This window comes from Cricetulus griseus, chromosome 6, assembly GCF_003668045.3.
Source record: "Cricetulus griseus strain 17A/GY chromosome 6, alternate assembly CriGri-PICRH-1.0, whole genome shotgun sequence".
In the NCBI taxonomy this organism is placed as follows: Eukaryota; Metazoa; Chordata; class Mammalia; order Rodentia; family Cricetidae; genus Cricetulus; species Cricetulus griseus.
In genome coordinates, this window is record NC_048599.1 from 26,524,002 (window position 1) to 26,546,394 (window position 22,393).

General features: G+C 49.3%; 1 protein-coding gene across 1 annotated transcript in view; it reads left to right on the forward strand.

Annotated features, from left to right (window-relative positions):
• Nol4l (nucleolar protein 4 like) overlaps window positions 1-22,393 on the forward strand; it is a 119,038-nt gene that overhangs the window by 53,291 nt on the left and 43,354 nt on the right. The window contains exon 4 of the mRNA XM_027421460.2: window positions 6,269-6,378. Coding sequence (XP_027277261.1) covers window positions 6,269-6,378 — 110 coding nt within the window. The remainder of the gene's footprint in view (window positions 1-6,268; window positions 6,379-22,393) is intronic.

Genomic DNA, 22,393 nt, shown 5'->3' on the forward strand with positions numbered 1-22,393 from the left:
CCAATGGGCCTAGAGGGCTTTACTCTGCTCACTCCCCACACTGCAAGTCTGGGCCCTGGTGCTAGCTGCCTGGATCCTCCTGCCCATCCAAGTATGCTGGTCCTCTCCTGTTCCTGCCCTAATTGTTTCCATAGCAACTGGAGGAGTCAGACATAAAACTGCTGCCTGAAGGAACAGAGGCAAGGCTGCCCTGGGGGACTGTAGGCCTCCCAGCTCTCCTGCTCTGCTTCCAGCTGTGAGGAGGGCGCTCCTCCCCACAGGTTGCAAGGTCTTCAGGCTCTGGGCTTTTCTGTGAGGAGCCTAGCAGCAACTCGCTTCCTCTTTCCACTGGCTGTCTCAGCTTAGGAGGGTCCTTCCCACCCCCAAGCCCTGTCTCCACCTTAGGAGACACCCTCAAGCTCCAGGAAGGAGGGGGGGGGCTGCCCACAGCCAAGAACTGCGCAGAATATAAACCAGCTTGAGGACTGTGTGCTGAGCCTCTCTCTTGGGGCTTATCTTGACAGGAAAGAGGACAGGTGCCTGGCCATCCTCAGACCCAGGCAACGGACCTTCCCACTGCAGAGAGGACCACAGGAAATCAGACAGAGCATGGCCCTTTGGAAGAGTGGGCACCAGGCCAGGGAGACCTGGTGTGCAGTCCTGTTCCGTGCTGTGTGTCCCACAGCAGGTTAGGAACCCTCTCTGAGAATCTCCTGCTCATAATAGCCATGAGTTGTCAGTCCTGGCACATAGCCAAGGAAACCAAGACCCAAAGAGGTGCTGGGTGAAATCACTCATCCAGACTTCCCTCAACCACCTCCCTAGAGAGGAAAGCAGTAAAACTGCCTTTCTCGTCAGCAGAGTGGAAGGCAGCCGTGGTGCAGATGCACAAAAGGAGCCCACTCTGCAGGGCCTGGGACTTGGATACCTTGGGAACATGGGCCCATTGTTAGGTTGTGGTGCTCAGGCCCAGGTGGCTTCCCCTTCCCTCTAGACTCTCAGCTAGCGTCCCCGAAGGTAAGGTCAGCCCCAACCCTGAGCAAAATAGCTGTGTCCACCCATGTGCTAAACTTCAAAGGGAAGGTTTGGTTTCTGGTGCCAGTAGAGAACTCCGGAGTGTGGAAGGCTCCCTCTCTGCTCCGTGGATTGAGGAATCAGCCCCTAAATCCTGGTTGCCAGCTTTCTCCCTGGCAGGAGAGATCTCTACCCTTTGTGTTCTCTCTGGTTGCATCCCTGCCTGCTAGCCCTCCCTCCCCCCAGAGGCAGGCCTCATTCCTGTCCCAGGAAGGTGGGGAGGAAGGGGGCCTGGGGACAGGATGGAATCTCATCCGGGGCTTCTGGGAGACTGCCCAGCTTCCTGGCCTCATGCTGGAAAGAAAAGGAGGAAGCAGAGTGGCCCCAGTGAGTGGCCTGTCCCCAGCAGAGTGTGGGGCCCAACAGTCCCCAGCTCCCCCCTCCACAAACAAAGCAAGCTGCAGAGGGTCTGGAAGCTCTCAAGATTCCAGGGCCTCCACACCACAACCTCTCCCACCATTCCCAGTGGGAACTCATCCTCAGACTAGCATGACTTCCTGGGCAGAGGAACCTCTGAGGGCACATTCCTGCTTTCTCTGCAGTGACAACACATTGTGACATGGTTGCAAATCCTGAGCTGGCCATGAACATGGGCTGTGCTGCTGCTTTCTTGGGAGCATGTGAATCACTGAGCCAGACTTCTCTGCAGTTCCCAGGACCAAGCTGGCCCTTCTAGATCCCTCCTTCCTGGGCTTTCCAGTCCCATTCCTGCCCATTGTCTTGCCTCATTGGCCGGCCTTTTCTCTCCCCATCCTCTCACTGTCTGTCTGTGTGACAGTGGGAAGCTGCATAGCCCTTCTGTGTGGTGTTGTCCTAGCTGCAAAGAAGGAGCATTGCTACTAGCATCAACCGTCTCCTGGGGCTTGGGGTCCATGCGGGGCCCATAGGATGCACTCAGTTCTTCTTGGCTGAGGAATCCACTTTATGTTCTTCAACAAGCTTTCATGAGCTACTCCAGGGCCCTCTGGCTCTAATGGAGTCCCATACACCCTCCCCTCGCCTGCCTACTCCTCCTCATCTCTCAGCCTCTGTTTTCCCCTTCACGCAGTGAGCAGTACGTGTGAGTGATGGATAATGCAGATGCCCACCCACTCTGCAGGCCCTTGGAGCTTGCCCAGCCACCGACCTTCCTTCTACCTAGGCTTGGGATTCCTGTTTGGTTTTCAAGTCTGAACTCCACAAGGCTGGCTGGTTTCTGGCTTCTCTCTTCCTCTTGCACATGTCCTTCAGTGTCCAACAGAACTCTTATACCCCCTGGCTAGTATCTGGAAACGTCTTTCATCTCTGGACTAAGGGGTTCTTTAGGTAAACAGGTGTGAGAATGGGCACCTTCAGAATGTGAAGTCCTTTTGGAATCTGTGTTGATTGACAGGTGCCATTTGTATCCACTGTAGAGCCGAGCATGGCTTGGCCTGTCCTGTCCTGGGCAGAGCCTAAGTTGTTGATCCTTTCCAAAGCCCCAGAGAATCAGGCTGAGCACTTGGGCTGGTTTCCATTTTCCTTGGCAAGGAGGTGCTGAAACATTGCCTGGGGGCACTTCCTCAGCAGCCTCTCTTCCTAGCAGCCTGCTGGATCACTCAGCCTGTGTAGGGTGATGCCTCTTAACTCTCCTTTCTCCATAGTAACAGCATCCAGCGCAGTAGCATCAGCTGTCTGCAGCAGCCCTGGTATAGAGGACCTCCCGGTCCAGAGAGCCAAGGGGATCCCCTTCTTCCTGTTTACACTCTGCCTTGACTTGCCCGCCATGGCACCCTTCCCACCTGTGAGCATCACACTGGGCCACCCTCGGCTTTGCAGCTGTTGATTTCTCCTCTCACCATATCCAGAGCTCATGGGGCTCCCCCAGCCCCCTTGCCTTTCTCCTTGCTGTGGTGAGCCAGTTCCGACCTCCCATGCCAGCTCCACGGCTCCCTTCCTCACTGGAAATGCCCCCTGCCCTGGAACCAAGTGCTTCATGGCCTAGCAGCGCCGGTGTTCCCTGATAGCTGTTTGTGTGCTTCCCTGTCACAGGGATCCTGCTCATCTCTTCCAGAGCAGTCCTGGCTCCTTCTGGGTCCCAAAAGCATCTTCTGCCTTGTGGAGATTTTGGGGAGCACAGACCAGGGAAAACCATTTCTTTCTGCCTACGGATCACCAGCCTGGCCACTCTTCCTCTTTTCCCCCTAAGCTAAACTGTCACCTGCTTTATTAATGCTTCTTGATAAGTAGCCCTGGCATCCAGGTACGGTGTAAATCAGGGCATCTTGCCTATGTAGATGGCCGAGTGCAGAGAGCCCCTGGACGACCAGGGCCATTGGAGGCTGGGGGGCTCTTCACAGCCTCCGTGTTGTTCAGCAACTTCATACCAGACAACTTCGCCTCCAAGGAAATTAAAGTGAAGTCGCACCTCTCAGCCAGAAACGCCATGATTTAGATAGAGACAGGAACATGGTTCTTGTCTGTGACCCCCATCTCAGTGTCCCTGTAGTCATTTACCTAATGTGTTGCCTCCAACCCAATCCGTCTTGGTTGAGCAGGGCCTAAAAGCTCCCTGGGGTTAAGGAGGTCAACTCTAGGTTGATGGTGGTCTATTGAGGAAAAGACCAGCTCCATTTTCCCACATGCTAGGCCCATGTACACAGGATTCCCTGCCCCACCCAGAAAGGGTGGGAAATAAAGACCAGTCCTCCCCACCATCTGCACAGTGCTCACGAATATTCATTGCAGTGTCAGGTATCTGAACTCAATCTGGAAGGGAAACCTGGGGAGTATAAAGGCAGGGCAGGAGCAACACAGACTCACAAGTGAGTCATTGGCACCAGTAATGCTACATTCTTTTTTTTTTTTTTTTTTTTGTGGGCTGGCATGAATTTGATAACTACCATTTTGAATCAGAGTCATCAGTGTGGAACTGTATTCTAGACTCCAAGGTGACCAGCAAACATTTTTAGGTATAATTCTTTGTGTGCAAGTAGGACTTGAGAGCTTTAGAGGAGAAGTAGTGAACTTCTTCCTCTGATTTTGGTGCCTTTGAAATGCATGTTTCAATCAGTCATCCAAGTTCCTTAAAACACATTTATCACTACGAAGAAGGGTATACAGAAGTCTTGAGCCCAGTCTGATCTGGGGCTGTTCTCTTCCAGGGCTCTTCTTAACCCTGGCCATACAGGAGGGGTGACTTTGCCTGTGTGTTTCAGAGGCTCTCTCTCCTTTTCTCACTGAGTCAAATGCTAAGAAATGAACTGTTTTAGTAGTGTTTCACTGGGCCATTCTAGATTCACTGTGTTCATGCTTCCTAGACATTTCCCACAAGTTTTTGTTCTCCTATGGCTTCTTCACTTGGCACAGTGTTGAATGAGGGCAGAGATCTCTTTGGTTGGGTACTGGCTCGGAGGGGTACGTGGAACAGATGACCCTGTGATTTGCTTCTGCACCTTGGCCCTGTCATCTGCCTTCACTATAGCTTATCTCCTGGCTGTGGTGGTGACGGAGGAGGGCAGCTTCTGCTTGGTGGGGAAGTTGTTCTCGCCTTGCTTGACTCAGATCCTACCATTTGATGAAATGGAGATCTTTTGATGGAAATCAACCTGACCTGAGGCCTGTATGGACAGGAGAGGCCTGGAGAAGAGGCAGCCAGGCTGATGTTCATGGCCACCTTGAGCAGAGATTCTAGAGTCCACTTTACTTTCTGACCCATAAACTTCATCTCCTAGAATAGTTCTATGATGGAAAAAATAAGAATGCAGACCAGTATCTATTCCCAGAGATGTTCCCCACAGTGTTGGTTACACTAGCCCATACCTAACCAATTATAACGGTATGGCTCAGGTAAATTATGGGAAAATACCCATGGCAAAATGTTTAGGGGAAAAAGTTACCACTAGTGCTCAGGAGGCTGAAGCAGGAAGATCACGAGTTCACAGTCAGCCTAGGCTACATACAAAGCAAGACCCTGTCTCAAAATAAATAACTTAATTAAAATAAACACCTTTTTTGAGAGGAAATCAGACTATAATTATCTGCATGCATTATGATATCAAGTATGCAAAGAAAAGTCGCAGGGAAAAATAAACAGAAGCATATGCCAGGCTGCTTGGTGCAATTATGCTTTTAAATTTTCTTCTTCTTAGCTGGGCGTTGGTGGCGGACACCTTTAATCCCAGCACTCGGGAGGCAGAGGCAGGCGGATCTCTGTTGAGTTCGAGGCCAGCCTGGTCTCCAGAGTGCTAGGATAGGCTCCAAAGCTACACAGAGAAACCCTGTCTCAAAAAACCAAAAAAAAAAAAAAAAAAAAAAAAAAAATCTTCTTCTTCTTCTTCTTCCTTCCTTCCTTCCTTCCTTCTTTCTTCATTCTTCATTCTTCTTTCTTCTTCTTTCATTCTGCACATTCCAGATTTTCTACAAAAAGAGCACATGTGCTGGGTGTTGGTGCACACTAATCCCAGCACTCGGGAGGCAAAGACAGGCAGATCTCTGTGAGTTCGAGGCCAGCCTGGTCTACAGAGTGAGTGCCAAGATAGGCTCCAAAGCTACACAGAGAAACTCTGTCTTGAAAAATAAACAAACAAAAAAGAGCTTTGGTCCCCGCCCGGGACAGCAGAGCAATAAGCAGGAGGGAAAATCCTCCTTTGCATGCGATTATGGAGGCACCAGGATTTGGGAGGGTAGACTAGGGCCTGGCTCAGCTCTGTGAGCCATCTGGTCCTCCTGGAGGGTGCTTGGAGCGGGGGGGGGGGGGGGGGGGGGTTGCTGTAGGGCTGAGGCTGGAGTGGGACAGGCAGAGGCAGGTGTTTACCAGGATGAGGCTACTTTGGCCAGAGTTGGAAACTTAATGCCTTCAGGGTCCTGGCAGGTGGCCTGAGTGAGCAAAGCTGTGCCCTGTGGTAAGTGGGACTGTGGCAAAGCACAGATGTCCTGCCTGTAAGAAGTGGCTGCTGCAGGGCCGCATGGTTGTCACAGGAACCCCATGTGGACCAGGCCTTGCATCTTTTTTGAAACAGACAAGTCTCGTATTTTTTTTTTTTTTTTTTTTTTTTTTTTTTTTTTTTTTTTTTTTTTTTTAGCTGGCACCTAACTGGGCAAGTGTTTTCAACTCTGTGTGCTGTACACACTACACAGGTGGACAGTTGACCAGTGAATGGTCACTGGCCCCGCCCTTCACGGAGGCATCCTCCCACCCACCCCTCCCTCCACCCTGGCACAGACTGAAAGGAGCTTCCTTTTGTTATTCCTGCAGAGAATGAGCCTCCATCCCCTCTGGTGTCTGGCATCATTGACTACAACATGCCCCTCACCTCCACCTACTTGAAGCAGATGAAGCTGCGAGTGATGAACTCTCAGGAGCAGGTAAGGTGTCTGCTCTCTGCCCCAGAGACCAGGAGGCTGATTGGTTGACCTTGGCTGGCTGTGGCCAAGTCTTTCCAGAACTGGGGGCCCGCAGCAGCCTGTATAAACAGGGGCAAATCAAAGAGACCCTTATCTGGTCATCTGGCCCCACAGCCAGCAGAGAGGGTGGGAGTGCACCCTTCCTGGGAATATTTCTGAAACCTGGAAACTCAGCCTTGCTGGGTTTCCCCAAGGACCTTCAAGGGAGGGTTGCTCCAGAACCGCAGACCTCACAGACCTTGACTCTCAGGCCCTCCCCTCTGTCTGTTGCACTACTGGCTGCTTGCCTGTGGCCTCTGTCATTCTTGGGTCCTAGACAGGCCAGGAAGATGGGCCTTGGACAGTGGCCCAGGCTAGATAAGGCCTTGGGGCTCCCTGCTTGTCCAAGACTCCCAGATGCCTTTTGCCAAGGGACATCGGGCACCATGAACACAAGCTCTGAAAAACACTCCCCCTCATTTGTGTCTCCCCTCACAAAGCAAATAGTTTGTCTTTCAAAGAATATCTGAGTGAGCGCTGTCCTCTCCCTCTGCTGCCACCAAAATCAGGGCACTCCTTCCTCACCTCGTCTGGAGTGCCCCCACCTCTGCTGATATCGAGTCCCCAAGGCTTAACTAAAGGAAGGGGAATCCAGGTCAGAACTCTGGGTCCACGCTGTCTCGTGCTGCAAGCTTCCTTGACAGTGTGAGCATGCACATGCGGAGGGTGGGTGAAAGGTGGGGAGCCTCATGGCTGGGCCTGGATGTGGCACTGTGTGCAGCGGCCGGCCCCCTTTGAGCATTCAGCCTGTTTGACTTGATCTGCAGAGCTGCCCCACAACCCCCACAACCCCAGTTTCTAGAGGCTAAAGGAAGGAAGCCAGCTTTGCTCCGGAAGGCCAGCCTCTTGTGTCTGTGTTTTCCTCTCACCCTGCAGTACCTGTCCTAGATGGTTGTAGTCAAAGGCGGTGTGGGGGGATGGGGGTGGGGGTGGTGGCTGAGGGAGGCAGGGTACGGCCTGCATGGTTTCTGCTGTGGGGTGGCAGTATCAGGGTGTCATTGTTGGTGTTAATACTTAGGAAATCTCAGTCCTACTGAACAGATATTGAGGAGTTGAATATTGAGGAGGAATCGTGGCCTTTGTTTTCCTATAACCATCCACAGTGTCACTTCTCACAGATGAAGAGCCAGGCACAAAACACAGACAGCTGAGAGCCGTGCCACATGGCCTTTCCTCTCCTGGGGCAGGCAGCTGCACCTGGGCCGCCGCTGGGGCCAGTGTGGTCAGTGTGGTGTGCAGATGTGACCTCTCTCCCGTGCTCCTGTCAGGGTTTATTTGCTTTCAAAAAATCTTACTATAGTTTCTCTTGCATTGGTAGGTGGGGGAGGGGGCAGTTAACAAAGATGGGGTCCTCCCTGTGAGCTAGGCTCTAGGGCTTAGCAAATGGGGCACAGTGGTGCTGTTTTGAAGCTTATCCTCCAGGATATGTGGATATGGGTACTCGGTGTCCAGCGGAGGGTCTGCGGCAGAGTCAGGGAAGGCTTGCTATAGCAAAGGACGCCTCAGAAGATGTTAGATGTGGAAGAAAGAAAAGTTCCAGACATAGGGAGAACCTCGGCAAGGCGTCACGGTCATGGGAGGACAGAGCCTGTGTGAGACAGAACGTGAGACATTGCACTACTAATGGAAAAGGGGAAACTCACAGCCACGAGCATTGGGCAAGTATCTAGTGAACCAAAACTCATGGACTGATTGTCCTGGCCAGGCTCAAGCTACTCCCACAGTAAGACTGCCAGAGTCATTGTTCCCAAGTATTCTGGGAGTCTGGCTGCAGCTGGGGCTGGGGAGACTCAGCATAGCCAGTTTCCCCTGTCTGTGGGGGAGGGGACCAAAGGGCAAACCCTCCTTGCATTCTGGCAGGTGAAGCAATAGCAATAGCCTCCATTTCCTTGGGCCTCCCACCTGTCAATCTCCAGCGTCCCCTACCCCTACCCTCCCCCCCCAGGAAGAGCAAGGAGCTTCAAGGCCTTGGTCTCTCAGGCAGCAGGCAACACTATTGTCCCTGCTTTATGGCTGGCACAAGGGAAAACAAGAAATCACTTTGCTCACCCAATTGTTTATCTGCAGCAGCAAGGAAGGGGCCAAGGACCAGAAGTCTCTGATGGCCCTGCTTGAGTTGAAACAGAAAATACATATCCTTGCACACTGAAGACAGAGCAGGGTCCTCCTTAGGGCAAGGGATGTCCTCTCATCCAAAGCCTGCCTTGGCCTAAGGTCTGCCTTGTCACTCTCCACATCCCAAGACAGAGTTTCACTCCATCACTCTGACCACAGAGTGCCAACAGCTGACACCTGTGGTGTTTGCAAGCTGCTAATGTGAGTGACGTGGAAAGCATAAACAGTCCCCAATAACTGGGGGCCTGGATAGAAAATGTCAGGGTAATTGGGAGGAGCAACTGCCCAATCTTTCCTGTCAGGGATTCCAACCTTGCGCGTCCAGAAGACAGCGTGGAGGCAGGGTGGTGCACATGTACCTCACCTTGTTCTGAGCAGTCAGGGAAGCCGGGCCAGCAATGTTGTTTGATTCAGGTTAATATGCTGGGAACTTAGTCCTTCTCCATGTCAAATATTAGAAATATGGAAACCTAATACCAGGGGCTGACACCTGGCAACCCCCCCCCCCCAACACACACAAAAGGACTCTCCAATGACAATATTCACACAAAGGAAAGAGATTCTTCTTGAGGTCTGATTCGGTGCAGCAAATATTTTTAGTCTTCTCAATACACAGATGATATGGAGTTAAATGACACTCTCTCTACAGAGACCTCCCCAAAGACCATGAGTACAGGAATTGTCATCAAAGTGGCCACAATGAGCTGAAAATATGTAGTGTTGTACAAGAGGTTTTATTTCCTGCCAGGTGTGTTGGCTCATACCTGTAATCTTGGCACTGGGAGGGCCAGAGGCAGAAAGAGCCCAAGTTCAAGACCAGCCTGGGTTAAAAAAACTCAGAACAAGAGGATTTTGCTTATCAGGGTCTCTCTTCTAGAGATACAGAACAGAAGCCATACTTGGTTGTGCAGATGATAAATTTATCCTCTTAGAGGAGGCAAGGTAGGGAAATGTGGTGAGCTGTGAACTCTTAGGGAACAGCTGAGAGCTTTCCAGGAGAAGGTCAGGTCTCAGGAAGGGATGCAGGCTGCACTGTGGGCCTGAGTCAATCAGTAGGAACTACCTGACCTGTCACTTTCCAAGTCCCCTTCGTGAGGGTGCTCTGGGCACTGAGAACTGCACCACCTCTTTGTCACAGAATCACCCCTTTACCGCCATTCGCCTTTTCTCGTTTTTTTTTTTTTTTTTCATTCTTTTGTAATAACACACAGACTCTGTAAAAAAAAGAAAAGAAAAGAAAAACAGTAACAAGAATAAAACAAAACAGGGGCTGGAGACATGGCTCAGAGGTTAAGAGCACTGACTGCTCTTCCAGAGGTCCTGAGTTCAATTCCCAGCAACCACATGGTGGTTCACAACCATCCGTTATGAGATCTGGTGCCCTCTTCTGGTGTGCAGATATACATGGAAGCAGAATGTTGTATACATAATAAATAAATAAAATCTTTAAAAAAAAAAAAAAGACAAAACAAAACACCCCAAAGCACAAGAGCAAGAGGACAGTAAGAAAGATGCCATCATCCCCACCTGCACCCCCCCCCACTTCTGTCCATCTTCAGGAGCACTGTGCTAGCTTTGTCTGGAAACAGGGGGCTGCCTTAAGAAGGGAAATTAGAGCCAGCCACTCATACCTTTAAATTCAGCGCTCAGGAGGCAAAAGCAGGAGGACCCCTGTGAGCTGGAGGCCAGCCTGTTGTACAGAGTAAGTTCCAGGACAGCCAGAGTGACACAGAGAAACCCTGTTTGAAAAAAACAAAAACAAACAAAAAAGGAAAATTAGGAAATATCGAGGGCAGTGAGCATCTATGGCCATCAATTCTATCTCGTGTCCACAAGAGTTCCATGTACTGCCGGGCAGTGGTGGCGCACGCCTTTAATCCCAGCACTCGGGAGGCAGAGGTGGGCAGATCTCTCTGAGTTCGAGACCAGCGTGGTCTACAAGAGCTAGTTCCAGGACAGCCTCCAAAGTCACAGAGAAACCCTGTCTTGAAACCACACCCCCAAAAAAAGAGTTCCATGTACCTTCAGTGTCCTGTTGTCCTGATTGCTCCTGGGAGGCAGGGCTTGAAGGGAGATCCCACTGTGGAAGTCACAAGTGGAAGCAGGGCCACCGTGCGTCACCCAATGTGAACCACACAGCACAGAAGCAGAAGGGGAGCCCTGCTCTGCCCTGCCCCTCAGGCTCCCCACCCCATATGTTCTGTCCAGAGGGGAGACTGTCTGCACCCGTCTCTCCTCCCGGTAGAGCTAACATGTCCTAGTGGTTTTTTACTGTTCTCATAGCTGTGTGAAGCGGTGTGAGCTCCGTTGTTCGGTGCAACCATCTTGTCTTCATCAGCCTCTGCCTCCCTCTTTCATTCCACCTGGGGCAGTGTGTTCTCTGAGTCTTGGCAACGGATGGTCAGGACAGGCCTACCTGACTAAGGGTGTACACCTGGAACCTGCAGGTTCACTTGGGGTCTCCAAACAATTTTCCCTCCTTCCCTGGAAAGCAGACAGCTGGCACTGTTCTCAGTCAGTATTCCAGACCACCCCTGCCCCCCCCCCACAGACTTCACCTCAGGTGACTCTGACCAAGGCATTTCACTCCTCTCTCCTCCATTGTTCACTAGTTACTTGAAAGTCAGAAGAATACGCTTTCCTCATTGTTTGTTTGGTTTGATTTCAGTTTTTTTCTCTTTTTTTTTTTTTTTTTTTTTTTTTTTTTTTTTTTTTTTGAGACAGGGTTTCTCTGTGTAGCTCTAGCTGTCCTGGAACTCACTCTGTAGACCAGGCTGGCCTCAAACTCAGAGATCCACCTGCCTCTGCCTCCCAAGTGCTGGGATTAAAGGTGTGTGCCACCACCACCCGGCTCCAAAAGATACTATTTTTTAAAATGCATTTAACTTTATTTTATATGCATTGGCATCCCCCAGAACTGGAGTTACAGACGGTTGTGAGCTGCCATGTGGGTGCTGGGAATTGAGCCGGGGTCCAACGGGAGAGTAGCCAGTGCTCTTAACCACTGGGCTATCTCTCCAGCCCAGGATATTATTTTTAATTGTGGGTATGTGAGCATGTGTGCTGCTGCCTGGGAAGCCCCTTGGAACTGGAGTTATAAGCCGTTGTGAACTACCAGCTGGGAATCAAACTTGGGTCCTTTGCAAGAGCAGTTGTTGCCTACTGAGCTTTCCCCAGCCCCCTTTACATGTAGACTTCTTTGTTTATTTTGTGTGTGCATGTGGATGTGGAGGGAGCGAGCATTGCGTGCCACAGCCCGAGAGCGGATGCCAGCGGGCACTTTGAAGACATGGTTCTCCCCTTCCATCCTGGGGGTCCTTGGACTGAACTCTGGATGTCAGTCAGGCTCGGCAGCAGCTGCCCTTACCCCTGAATCGTCTTAGCACGCCCACTTGTAAGGGAGCCAGGTGAGGCTGTAAAGCACAGCAAGCACTGGACTGGGCACTTCAGAAGCACTTTCTTTTCTTTCTTTCTTTCTTTCTTTCTTTTTTTTTTTTTTTTAAAGATTTTATTTATTTATTTATTTCGTATACAACATTCTGCTTCCATGTATATCTGCACACCAGAAGAGGGCACCAGATCTCATAACAGATGGCTGTGAGCCACCATGTGGTTGCTGGGAATTGAACTCAGGACCTCTGGAAGAGCAGTCGGTGCTCTTAACCTCTGAGCCATCCCTCCAGCCCCCAGAAGCACTTTCTAAAGCTGTTTATTTCTTACTTGCAGTGCTGGGAATGAAACCCGGGGACTCACACATGCTAAGCAAGATCTCTATGACTGAGCCATCCCCCCCCCCCCCCCCCCGCCCTCAGCCACCACGTTCACTTAAGAACAACAACAACAACAAAAACTAATGTAAGGGCTGGGATGCAGCTCGGATAGCAGTCTAATAGAGTGTTTACCCAGCATGCATGAGCCCTGGGCTCAACCTCTGCACTCCAGTAACCAGGCATAGTGGCCTATGCTTGCAGTCCTGGCACTAGAGGAGAATCTGAATTTCAAGGTTATCCCCAGCTACATAGTAGGTTTGAGGCCATCTGACCCCTTGCTCAGAAGAACCCAAGAAAGTGGGAAAACAAAACTAACAAAGCAGGAGTGGGGAGGAGAGCAGAGGCTGTGGCAAATACATACAATATTTAAACTATTTTTGAGGGTGTGATTAAGTGGCTTCAGCATACTCATATCATGTTGAGTAACAACTGTCACCAACTGTCTGTATTCACAGGTGTGTGTGTGTGTGTGTGTGAGAGAGAGAGAGAGAGAGAGAGAGAGAGAGAGAGAGAGAGAGAGAGAGAGAAATGGTAGAAGGTAGGCAGAGGCAGAGGATAACCTCAGGTGTCACTCTTCCACTTTCTTTTAGGTAGGATCTCTCTCACTGGCCTGGAGCTGGTGAGTAGGAGGCTGGCTCACCAGACAGCCGAGCCTGTCTCTGCCTCCAGCTGCTGTGGTTGTAACTGTGCACCACCACATCCAACTTTTTCACATGGGCTGTGGCGAGCGCTTTACTGACTGAGCCATCTCCCCAGCCCTATTTCAGGGATTTTTCATCACTTCTAGTGAAGTCTCTCATGCCCATGAAGGAGCCTCACAGGATCTGTCTCTCCAGCTCTGCTGCAGGTCCCTCACAGGTGTGACCTCAGGCCATACTGTCCTGCCTCGCCTGGATGCCGGATTGTTATTTCCTTTATCTGTTCATCCATCGATAGACGTTTGAGCAGCTGGTACTGTCTGCACGTCATTCATGTTTTAAATTTTATTTTTTATTACTACTGTGTGTGTGTGTGTCTGTCTGTCTGTCTGTCTGTCTGTCTGTCTGTCTGTCTCGTGCACTCCCTCCGAGAGCACACCCATACCTATATACTTGTATGTGCACCATGTATGTCCAGTGCCCACAGTGGCCAGAAGAGGGCATCAGATCCCCTGGAACTAGAGGAATTAGAGTTGGTCAATATATAGGTGCAGGGAGCAGGAAGTGCTGTTAACTGCTGAGCCATGTCTCCAGCCCCATGACCATACCACTTTTTAATTATTTCTCGAGGGGGGAAGCATTAAAGCAGGACACTGTTCCCTTCCTCCTCTTTTTTTTTTTTTTTTTTTTTTTGTCTCACAAACTTTTTCAACCAACTTTTTGATCAGAATAACTCAAGGAAATGGCAGACCCAAAGGGGGAATCATGGTCCCTGGGACACAGCTAGTCAAACTGTGCCCTGGGCAGAGAGGGTTAGGAACCCCCAGACCATGATGCCCTCCTCCTTTTCCTTGATAGGGTCAGGCCACATGAGAGTATGGAGGAATAGCAGAATGGAAAAGTGTCCTCATCTGCTCTAGCTCAGTGTGTGAGAACTTGGTGGCCTTTTAATTAAGATTTTAATTAATTTTGTTTTATGTGCATGAGTGCCTGCCTGCATGCATGTCTGTGTACCATGTGCACGTGGTACCAATGGAGACCAGAAGAGGGTGTCAGATCTCCTGGAGCTGGAGTTAAGGATGGTTGTGAGCTCCTATGTGGGTGTTGGGCAGGTGCTGAGCCCTCTGTAAGAGCAAGTGCTCTTAAGAACTGAGCTGTCTCTCAGAGGTATGTGTTTCCCTTTAAAAAAAATTATTTAACTTTGCTTTATGTATGTTGGTATGAGGGTATCAGAACCCCTGGAACTGGAGTTACAGTTATGCCATGTGGGTGCTAGGAATTGAACCCAGGTCCTCTGGAAGAGCAACCAGTGCTCTTAACCACTGAGCCATCTCTCCAGCTCCCCGGGTATGTCTCTTTAAAGAGCAATCTCTAGAGAGTACAATTGGAACTTTTTTTGGGGGGGGTTTTTCGAGACAGGGTTTCTCTGTGTAGCTTTGGAGCCTATCCTGGCACTCACTCTGGAGACCAGACTGGCCTCGAACTCACAGAGATCCACCTGCCTCTGCCTCCCGAGTGCTGGGACTAAAGGCGTGAGCCACCAACGCCAGGCTACAATTGGAACTTCTAGGCCTGTGGAGAAAATAAAAGAAATCAAAGGTGCTCAGCCCACCTAAGAGTGGGTGAATGGGGGACCAAGAAGAGTTACCATAACTAGGGAGCATGAAGGCCAGGGCTGCAGCAGGAGCTGTGTAGAGAGCTTGCCTGGTGCCTGCAAGAACCTGGCTCAGCCCTTAGGACCCCCATCAAGCACCACTGAATCTAACAGGAACAAGATCAAACACCGGTAAATAACAATACACGTGGGCAGGTTAAATTCTACTACAGGGACAAGAAGGCTTGGATGGGCCTTTTTAAAAAATAGCAAAATCTGCCAGGCAGTAATAGCACATACCTTTAATCCCAGTGGGTGGGGGTGTAGAGGCAGGCAGATCCCTGAGTTCAAGGCCAGCCTGGTCTTCAGAGCAAGTCTCAGGACAGCTAGGGTTACACAGAGAAACCTTGTCTTAAAAAAAAAAAATCCAACCAGTTGGTATTTACCTGATATATTTGTTAATGGTACAGAAAGGAAAATGAGAACTAGAGCAAGAGGGGTGTTGCTATTATGCTGAGCAAACAAACGTTAATTGTTAGAAAGTGCCATGTGCCCATGCTGAAAGGTAACCTCCCTGGGATGATCAGAGCCTTCCTCCTTGGTCAGCCCTTGGACAGAGAGGTGGAAAGCTGTGAGGCAGAATCTGTGTACTATGGCACGAAGTCTGGCTTTGCCTTCCTCAGTTTTCATTAGTCAGTGTCTAAAAATTGCCAGTGTCTGCTTCCAAGCAGTATAGGTGGACCTGGAGGCATCTATGACCCTGAAGCACTCACGTCCTCCTCCCTGGGTTCATCTGAGCTGGGGTGAGGGACATGCTGCTCACTCCTAGACTTTGCTGTTCTTGCTGGCCTTCTCTCTTTCCCCATCCCTAGTCTGGAAAAAGGACCTCTGTGGCCTCTGGGATTGCCCCCTGTCCTTTGACCTGTATAAAGGGTCTTGGCTTGCTGCCTTGAGAGGCCCAGAACACCAGTGGCCACATTTTCAAGATCATAGACTCTGAGCCGGGCATTGGTGGCGCACGCCTTATAGAGACATACCCAGGGAGCTGGAGAGATGGCTCAGTGGTTAAGAGCACTGGTTGCTCTTCCAGAGGACCTGGGTTCAATTCCCAGCACCCACATGGCAGCTCACAACTGTAACTCCAGTTCCAGGGGTTCTGATACCCTCATAACAACATACATAAAGCAAAGTTAAATAATTTTTTTTTTAAAGGGAAACACATACCTCTGAGAGACAGCTCAGTTCTTAAGAGCACTTGCTCTTACAGAGGGCTCAGCACCTGCCCAACACCCACATAGGAGCTCACAACCATCCTTAACTCCAGCTCCACTCGGGAGGCAGAGGCAGGCCGATCTCTGTGCGTTCGAGACCAGCCTGGTCTACAAGAGCTAGTTCCAGGACAGCCTCCAAAGCCACAGAGAAACCCTGTCTCGGAAAAAAAAACAAAAACAAAAAACAAAAAAAAACAAAAACAAAAAAAGATCATAGACTCTGAAGGAGGGTTTGAGCTACAGCAAGAAAAACAAAAGCAACTGAAATACTGACCTTGGTCAAGGTGGCTGCCTGGATTCCTCCAGGCAATTGCGGTCCTTGGAGCATTTCCACTGGTGGGGTGGGGGTGGGGGTTATGCTGACCTGTGACCCTAGGGCAGCTTGCCCTCAGAAGTGCCTTCTCCGTCTCTGGATGCCTTTTATCTTTTCTATGTTTTTGGTTGTTTGTCTTCATTTTCACTTTTACCAGGAGAATACACACTTTTTAAAAAATCCTGTTGAGAACAGTACACCCTGCCCCAACCTGTCCACTTTAGTTTCTATTCTCTACATAGATGGCCTCTTTTCTTTTCCTATCCCTCAACCATCTCTTCTATATCTTCCTTCTGTTTCTAAATAACAAGTTTATATTGCTAGCACTTTTTATTACTGCTATTTTTAAATTTGGGCTTTCCTCGTCATTGTTGTTTAAGAATTTCTTGCTATGGGAGATGAAGTTTGAAAGTCTTAGCACTCTCCTGTAAGGACACGCGTTAGTTTTTCTCCATCCCTCAGTTTACCCGTGTCTCTCTGTTTAGATAAACCACTATTCATTATTTACATTATTACTGTGCAAGTAGTACTTGTAGCTGACCCAATTAGCATGCCATGATTGCATTCGCTTTCCTTGGATTTCTCAGAGTTGGCCACTGCTTCTTTTCCTCAGCCTTGGCCCTGTATCTTTTGAACTTTCTTGTGCTGAAAATGCTTGTCTGTTTCCTTTTTATGGGCTCAGATTCACTCTCTTTTTCTTCTGTCTGCCTTCTCTCTGTAATACCTTCTATATTTGAGTATTAAAAAAAAAAAAAAAGCCAACCACACCAGCCCAGTGTTCCCTTTTAGTAATGTTTTCGTGCTTGTGCTAGATTATGTTTGAGAGGAGTTTGAGATCGACAGAAAACCTGAGAAGAGGGGATTCCCACGTTTCCCTCCACACTGCCAGCAGCTTCTCCTAATAGTAACATGTTACAATGGCCAAACCAGAGCCAACATTGATACACTGTTAACTGAAGTCAAAGTTTATTTACACTTCCGAGTCTTCACCAGTTCTTTCTGTCCAGGATATATTATTACACTGCTGTCCTGTGCTTTAAGGCTCCCTTGGGCTGTGGCATTTTTCTGAGATTTCCTTGGGTTGTGATAACCTTGACAGTTGTCATGAGTGCTGGTCATGTGCTTTGTGGGATTTTGGAATTTCTCTGATGTCTTTCTCAATATAAACGGTAATGTTTATGGTCATTCTAAGGAGGAACACAGACATAGAGTCGTGCTTTGTCACTTCATATATCGGCTTCTGACTGTCAACATGATTTATCTGATGTTGGCTTTGATGGTACCTGGCTGAGGCAATGTCTGTCGATTTCTTCCTAGAGTTGCCGGCTCCATTCTGGAGGAGGACAGTGAAGGACCTGCAAGAGCCATGGCTTCCCATGCAGTGTGCTCTTCTGTCCTTTCCTCATCCCTGTCAATATGGCCACCTGGCTGCTTACTTCACAGTATGTTCACCATGCCCCTCCATCTTGTTGGTCAAGGTTATTCCAGTCGGGGTCACTGGGAACCCTTTCTGCACCTTTCCACATGTGCCCCTCTGGGTCTGCTTTCGTTGGTTCTTTTGGTTTGAGCTCTGGTTTGATTTCTTGGTTTGTCGTGACTTCCAGTTCATCTCATCTTTCCTGTCCGCAGCTCCAGAACCAGCCATTTTTCGAGAGCCTGCTTCCTCTTCTTGGAGAGTCATACTAAAAATAAAATTGGGGTATTAAATGTGCTTGCTGTTGGAATGTCCTCTCTTTTAGACAGAGACAAACATGTTTTCATTTCATTCTTTTTTTTTTTTTTTTGAGACAGGATTTCTCTGTGTAGCTTTGTAGACCAGCTTCATTTAAATTTTTTATTGCATTATTTATTCCTTTATTTTATGTGTGCATATGTGTATGGATATACATGTGCTGCAACATGTATGGAGATCAGAGGACCACATTTGGGACCAGTCAGTTCTCTCTTTGCACTGTAGGAACATTTGGGACCAGTCAGTTCTCTCTTTGCACTGTAGGGCCCCAGGATTGAACTCAGCTCACCAGACTTGGTGGCAGGTACCTATACCTTTTCATTTTTTTTTAAAGATTTTATTTATTATGTATACAACATTCTGCTTCCATGTATATCAGCAGCACATCAGAAGAGGGCACCAGATCTCATAACGGATGGCTGTGAGCCACCATGTGGTTGCTGGGAATTGAACTCGGGACCTCTGGAAGAGCAGTTAGTGCTCTTCACCTCTGAGCCATCTCTCCAGCCCCTACCTTTTCATTTTTTAATATTTGATCTTGTCTCTGTCAGTTCAAGACAGCCTACTCTACAATGCAAGTTCTGGGACAACAGAGGCGATATCCCCCCCCCCCCCCAGACAGGGTTTCTCTGTCTAACAGTTCTGGCTGTCCTGGAACTCATTTTATAGACCAGGCTGGCCTCAAACTCAGAGATCTGCCTGTCTCTGCTTCCCAAGTGCTGGGATTAAAGGCATGTGCCACCACCAACTGGCTCAACTGGGGCTATAACACAAAGAAATACTGTCTCAGAAAAAAAATATTATCTTTGTCCATTTAAAGCTGACTCTAATATACTGTACTATATATATCTTGCTTAACCCCTTTGTCTCAATATCTTGTATTAAGTTACCTATTTAGGGGCTGAGGTATATCTCAGTGGTAGAACGCTTGCTTAGTACACTAGAGGCCCTGGGTTTCACCCCCAGTACCACAAAAATAATGATGATGATGATGATGATGAGGAGGAGGAGGAGGAGGAGGAGGAAGAACTTATTTTCCCCACAGCCTTGAAATTACCTTTATACATTACCAGGTTTTGGTCCAGTCAGAATGCATTTGCCTTCAGTCCACTGGTCTCTGCCTATTTCTGCACCATGCTGTGTTAAATACTTTATAATTACAGGGATGGATGTTCTCTTGCTGACTTTCTTTTTCAAAGTTTTACTGACTTGAAAAGAGGTTATTTGGGGAAGAGAATGCTTCTTTAATGGATCCTTGCCTTTCTGGTGGAGGCCCACCTGACTTGACTGTGTGAGAACTAAGTGATGCACTTGGCCCCAAGTGTTTGTTCACTCAACAACCTGCTGGAGTCTGGGGACTGTAAACAGGTCAGCTAGTGCCCTCACCATCCTGAAAATGGGTTCAGCACAACTGGGATTTTTCTTTTGTTTTTTAAAAGATCTACTTGTTTTAATTTTATGTTTATGAGTATTGCCTGCGTGTGTGTGTGTGTGTGTGTGTGTGTGTGTGTGTGTGTGTATGCGCACCCTGTGTGTGCAGTGCCCTTGGAGGCCAGAAGAGGGCACTGGATTCCCCAGACCTGGAATTATAGATGGTTGTGAGTGGTCATGTGCTGGGAACTGAACCAGGTCCTCTTTAAGAGAAGCAAGTGCTCTTAACCACGGAGCCATCTCTCCGGCCCCACTATTGGCGATTTTTGACCTCAAGGGAAAGTGACCTCTCAGAGCAAGACAGAGAGAAGTGTGGGAGGCTCTCTGTCAAATGTATCTGATTGGGAGGCATCATTTTCATGATTAATATACTATGGAATATCCTCAAGTGTTTTCTAGAAATTTGCTATGACTTCCAAATATTCCAAGAGAATGAATGTGCTTTTACTGGGACAGCCTTGGTTCCTCTCCTGCCACACCCCTGAACATAAGCAGAAGCAGCCAGCGTTCCCTTTCTTTCATGGGCTGGGTAGCCTGGGTCCAAAAGGGCTGCTGTCCTTGCCTGTGCCTGTCCAAGGCAGCCTTTTAACCTCAGTAACCAGGAAAAAATGTTTATAGTACCCAGAATTTCCTAGCACACGCACCATGGCTGTGTGGATCATGATCAGATATCCCACGTGCAGGCCTGGTTCATGCATGCCTCACCTGTGTCTGCAGGAAAACTGAGATGGAGGCCAGGAGTCACTAGCTGGGCCCCAGAGATGAAGGGAGAAGCTCTCTCCTCCCAGAGCTGCACTGCAAGGCAGCCCTGTCGCTCAGCCCAGCTCTGTCCCTAAGGAAAAGAGTGTTCCGGCAGGAAAGGAGGCGTCTTTCCTGGGCTGGGCCAGGAAGGAGCGGCTCAAACTGTCCAGATGCTCACTGAACTGAAAGCCGACCTTGTGACCCATCATTGAGACCCAATAGGAATTTGTGATCTTGTCCCCAGGCCTGGATTTTAATGCATTTTTGTACCCTTGTCCTGGTTGAAGAAAACTTCTCATCCCCCGTTTTTGGGTATCTCTTCCTTCTGTGGGGCATTGGGTTTTTTTTTCCGGGCCCTAACTGGTTTTTGTCATCTTTTTTTGAGGGCGAGACCTTCCTGTTAAGTCACCTAAATGCAGCCACTGTGGCTCACACACTCCTGTGGGGCCCGGACAGACCTGTCACCCCAGCAAGCAGGGACTCATGAGCCTGACTCCATGCCATGGGCAGAAGCTTAGGGCTTTGTAACCAGACCTGAAGGATACAGGAGGGTTTCAGCCGCCTCAGCAGCTGATGTCTGGAGATCAATTAGAGATAATGGCTCTGTGTGGACTGGAGAAGCCAGGCCAAGCTTTTTCCTGGTTGTAACCATGTTTACATCATTAACAGGCTCACTTTCTTTTGAGGTTGGATTTGTGCTGCCTGCTTTGTTTAATGCAGAGGGACCAGTATAGACCCTTGGCCAGGCTGGTAGCTCTGCCACTCCCATTCAGATGGAGAGAATGGCCCCCAGGCCCCTCCCCCCATGACACTGCCACTGTTGTGTGTGCATCTGAGGAAATCACTTCCTTAATTCACTCTGAAGTCATTTGTTCCTAATAAGTGCTGGGAGCCACTGAACACCAGGAATCTGGCAGTGAAGTGCACAGAACCTATCCACCCTCTGCACTCATAGGCTGGAGATGATAAACAAGTCAGGAAGAGACAGCAGGAAAGAGCAAGGTGTTTGGGGCAGAGAGTTCAAATGGAGTAAGATGTGCTTCTGAGGAAGAGCGCTCTGAAGAGGTGTGAGCCAAGCCCTGACTGATGAGAACCAGCCAGCCCTCTGTGCTTTCCTGCAGAGGAAACAGCAGGTACAAAGGACCTGTGGTAGGATGGAGGAAATGAAGAGGAGGAGCAGCCTGCAAAGACAGCTCTGGAAAGGGCTTGTCAGCTGGATACAAAGTTTGCTGTGTGCTAACATGCTGCCACCAGAGCAGAGCAGGACTTGACTAGGAACGATAGCAAGTGATGGCATCTCGCGGTTCTGGTGTTGAACACCACTGCGCTTACTTTCCCTTCTGAGGACTGCAGCTTCTGTGTTCCAGGAGGAGCAGCAGGTCTGGGCTGGGTCCCAGCATGTAGCAGAGCCTGGTTTTTACTATGGAACCCCTTTTCCAAAGGAAATGGGGTGGTGGAGTCCAGGGCATTGCCTGCTGGCATCAGACAGGCGTGTCACTGGCAAATCCAGACAAGGCCCAGAGCCCACCCACCTGCCCCTCATCTCTACCACTCCCCCACCCACCCCATTGGTCTTCCCCACTAACAGGACCCAAAGAGTCTTAAGTTGGGGGGCAGAAAACAGTTGGGGAGAAGGATACAGTCACCAAAGACTCTTAAAGAGCACAAGTTACACTGCAGGCCTCAGCAGGCTGAGGTCCAGTTAAAATGATTATGAGTGTCACCGTGCACCTGGCTAGAACCATGCTGAGGAAGCTTGTTGTTTTCCTTGTCAGTGTATCTGACTGTACACTTGTCTCTCCGACCTCACAACACAGGACAAGCAAGAGGTGCCTGGCTCTGAATACTGTCTCCTAATAGTCCTTCTCTGGAGAGAAGGCACATGGGGTTGGCTTCCCAGCTGTCTGGTCCATCCCCAGACAGAAACCCTGTGACTCAGTCAGGAATACTAGCAACCTGTGTAGCAAAGTATGAGATTCTTTCACTCCTGAAGCAAGAGGGATGGAGGTCCTGCTGCAAGGTCTGCAGTGCCCAGTTGGTGTCTGGACAATGCTGTTCAACTTTTCCTTATGCTTTGACATTGTATCCCATCCAAGGTGAGAGGAGGGTGGTGCAAGGCTAGTTCAGCAAAACAAAAGCTTCCCCAGAAGGCTGCAGAGTCATGTTGCTGCCTCTCTAGGCCAAACTCCAGACATGTCGGTGCCTCTATAGGCAGAAGGGAGGCTGCAAAAAGAGAGAACTCTTATTTTATTATTATTTTTTTTTATCCTGTGTGCCTGGGAAAGACTATGCAGGTCCCAGGTAAGCTAGATTTTGCCACGGGACCTGCCAT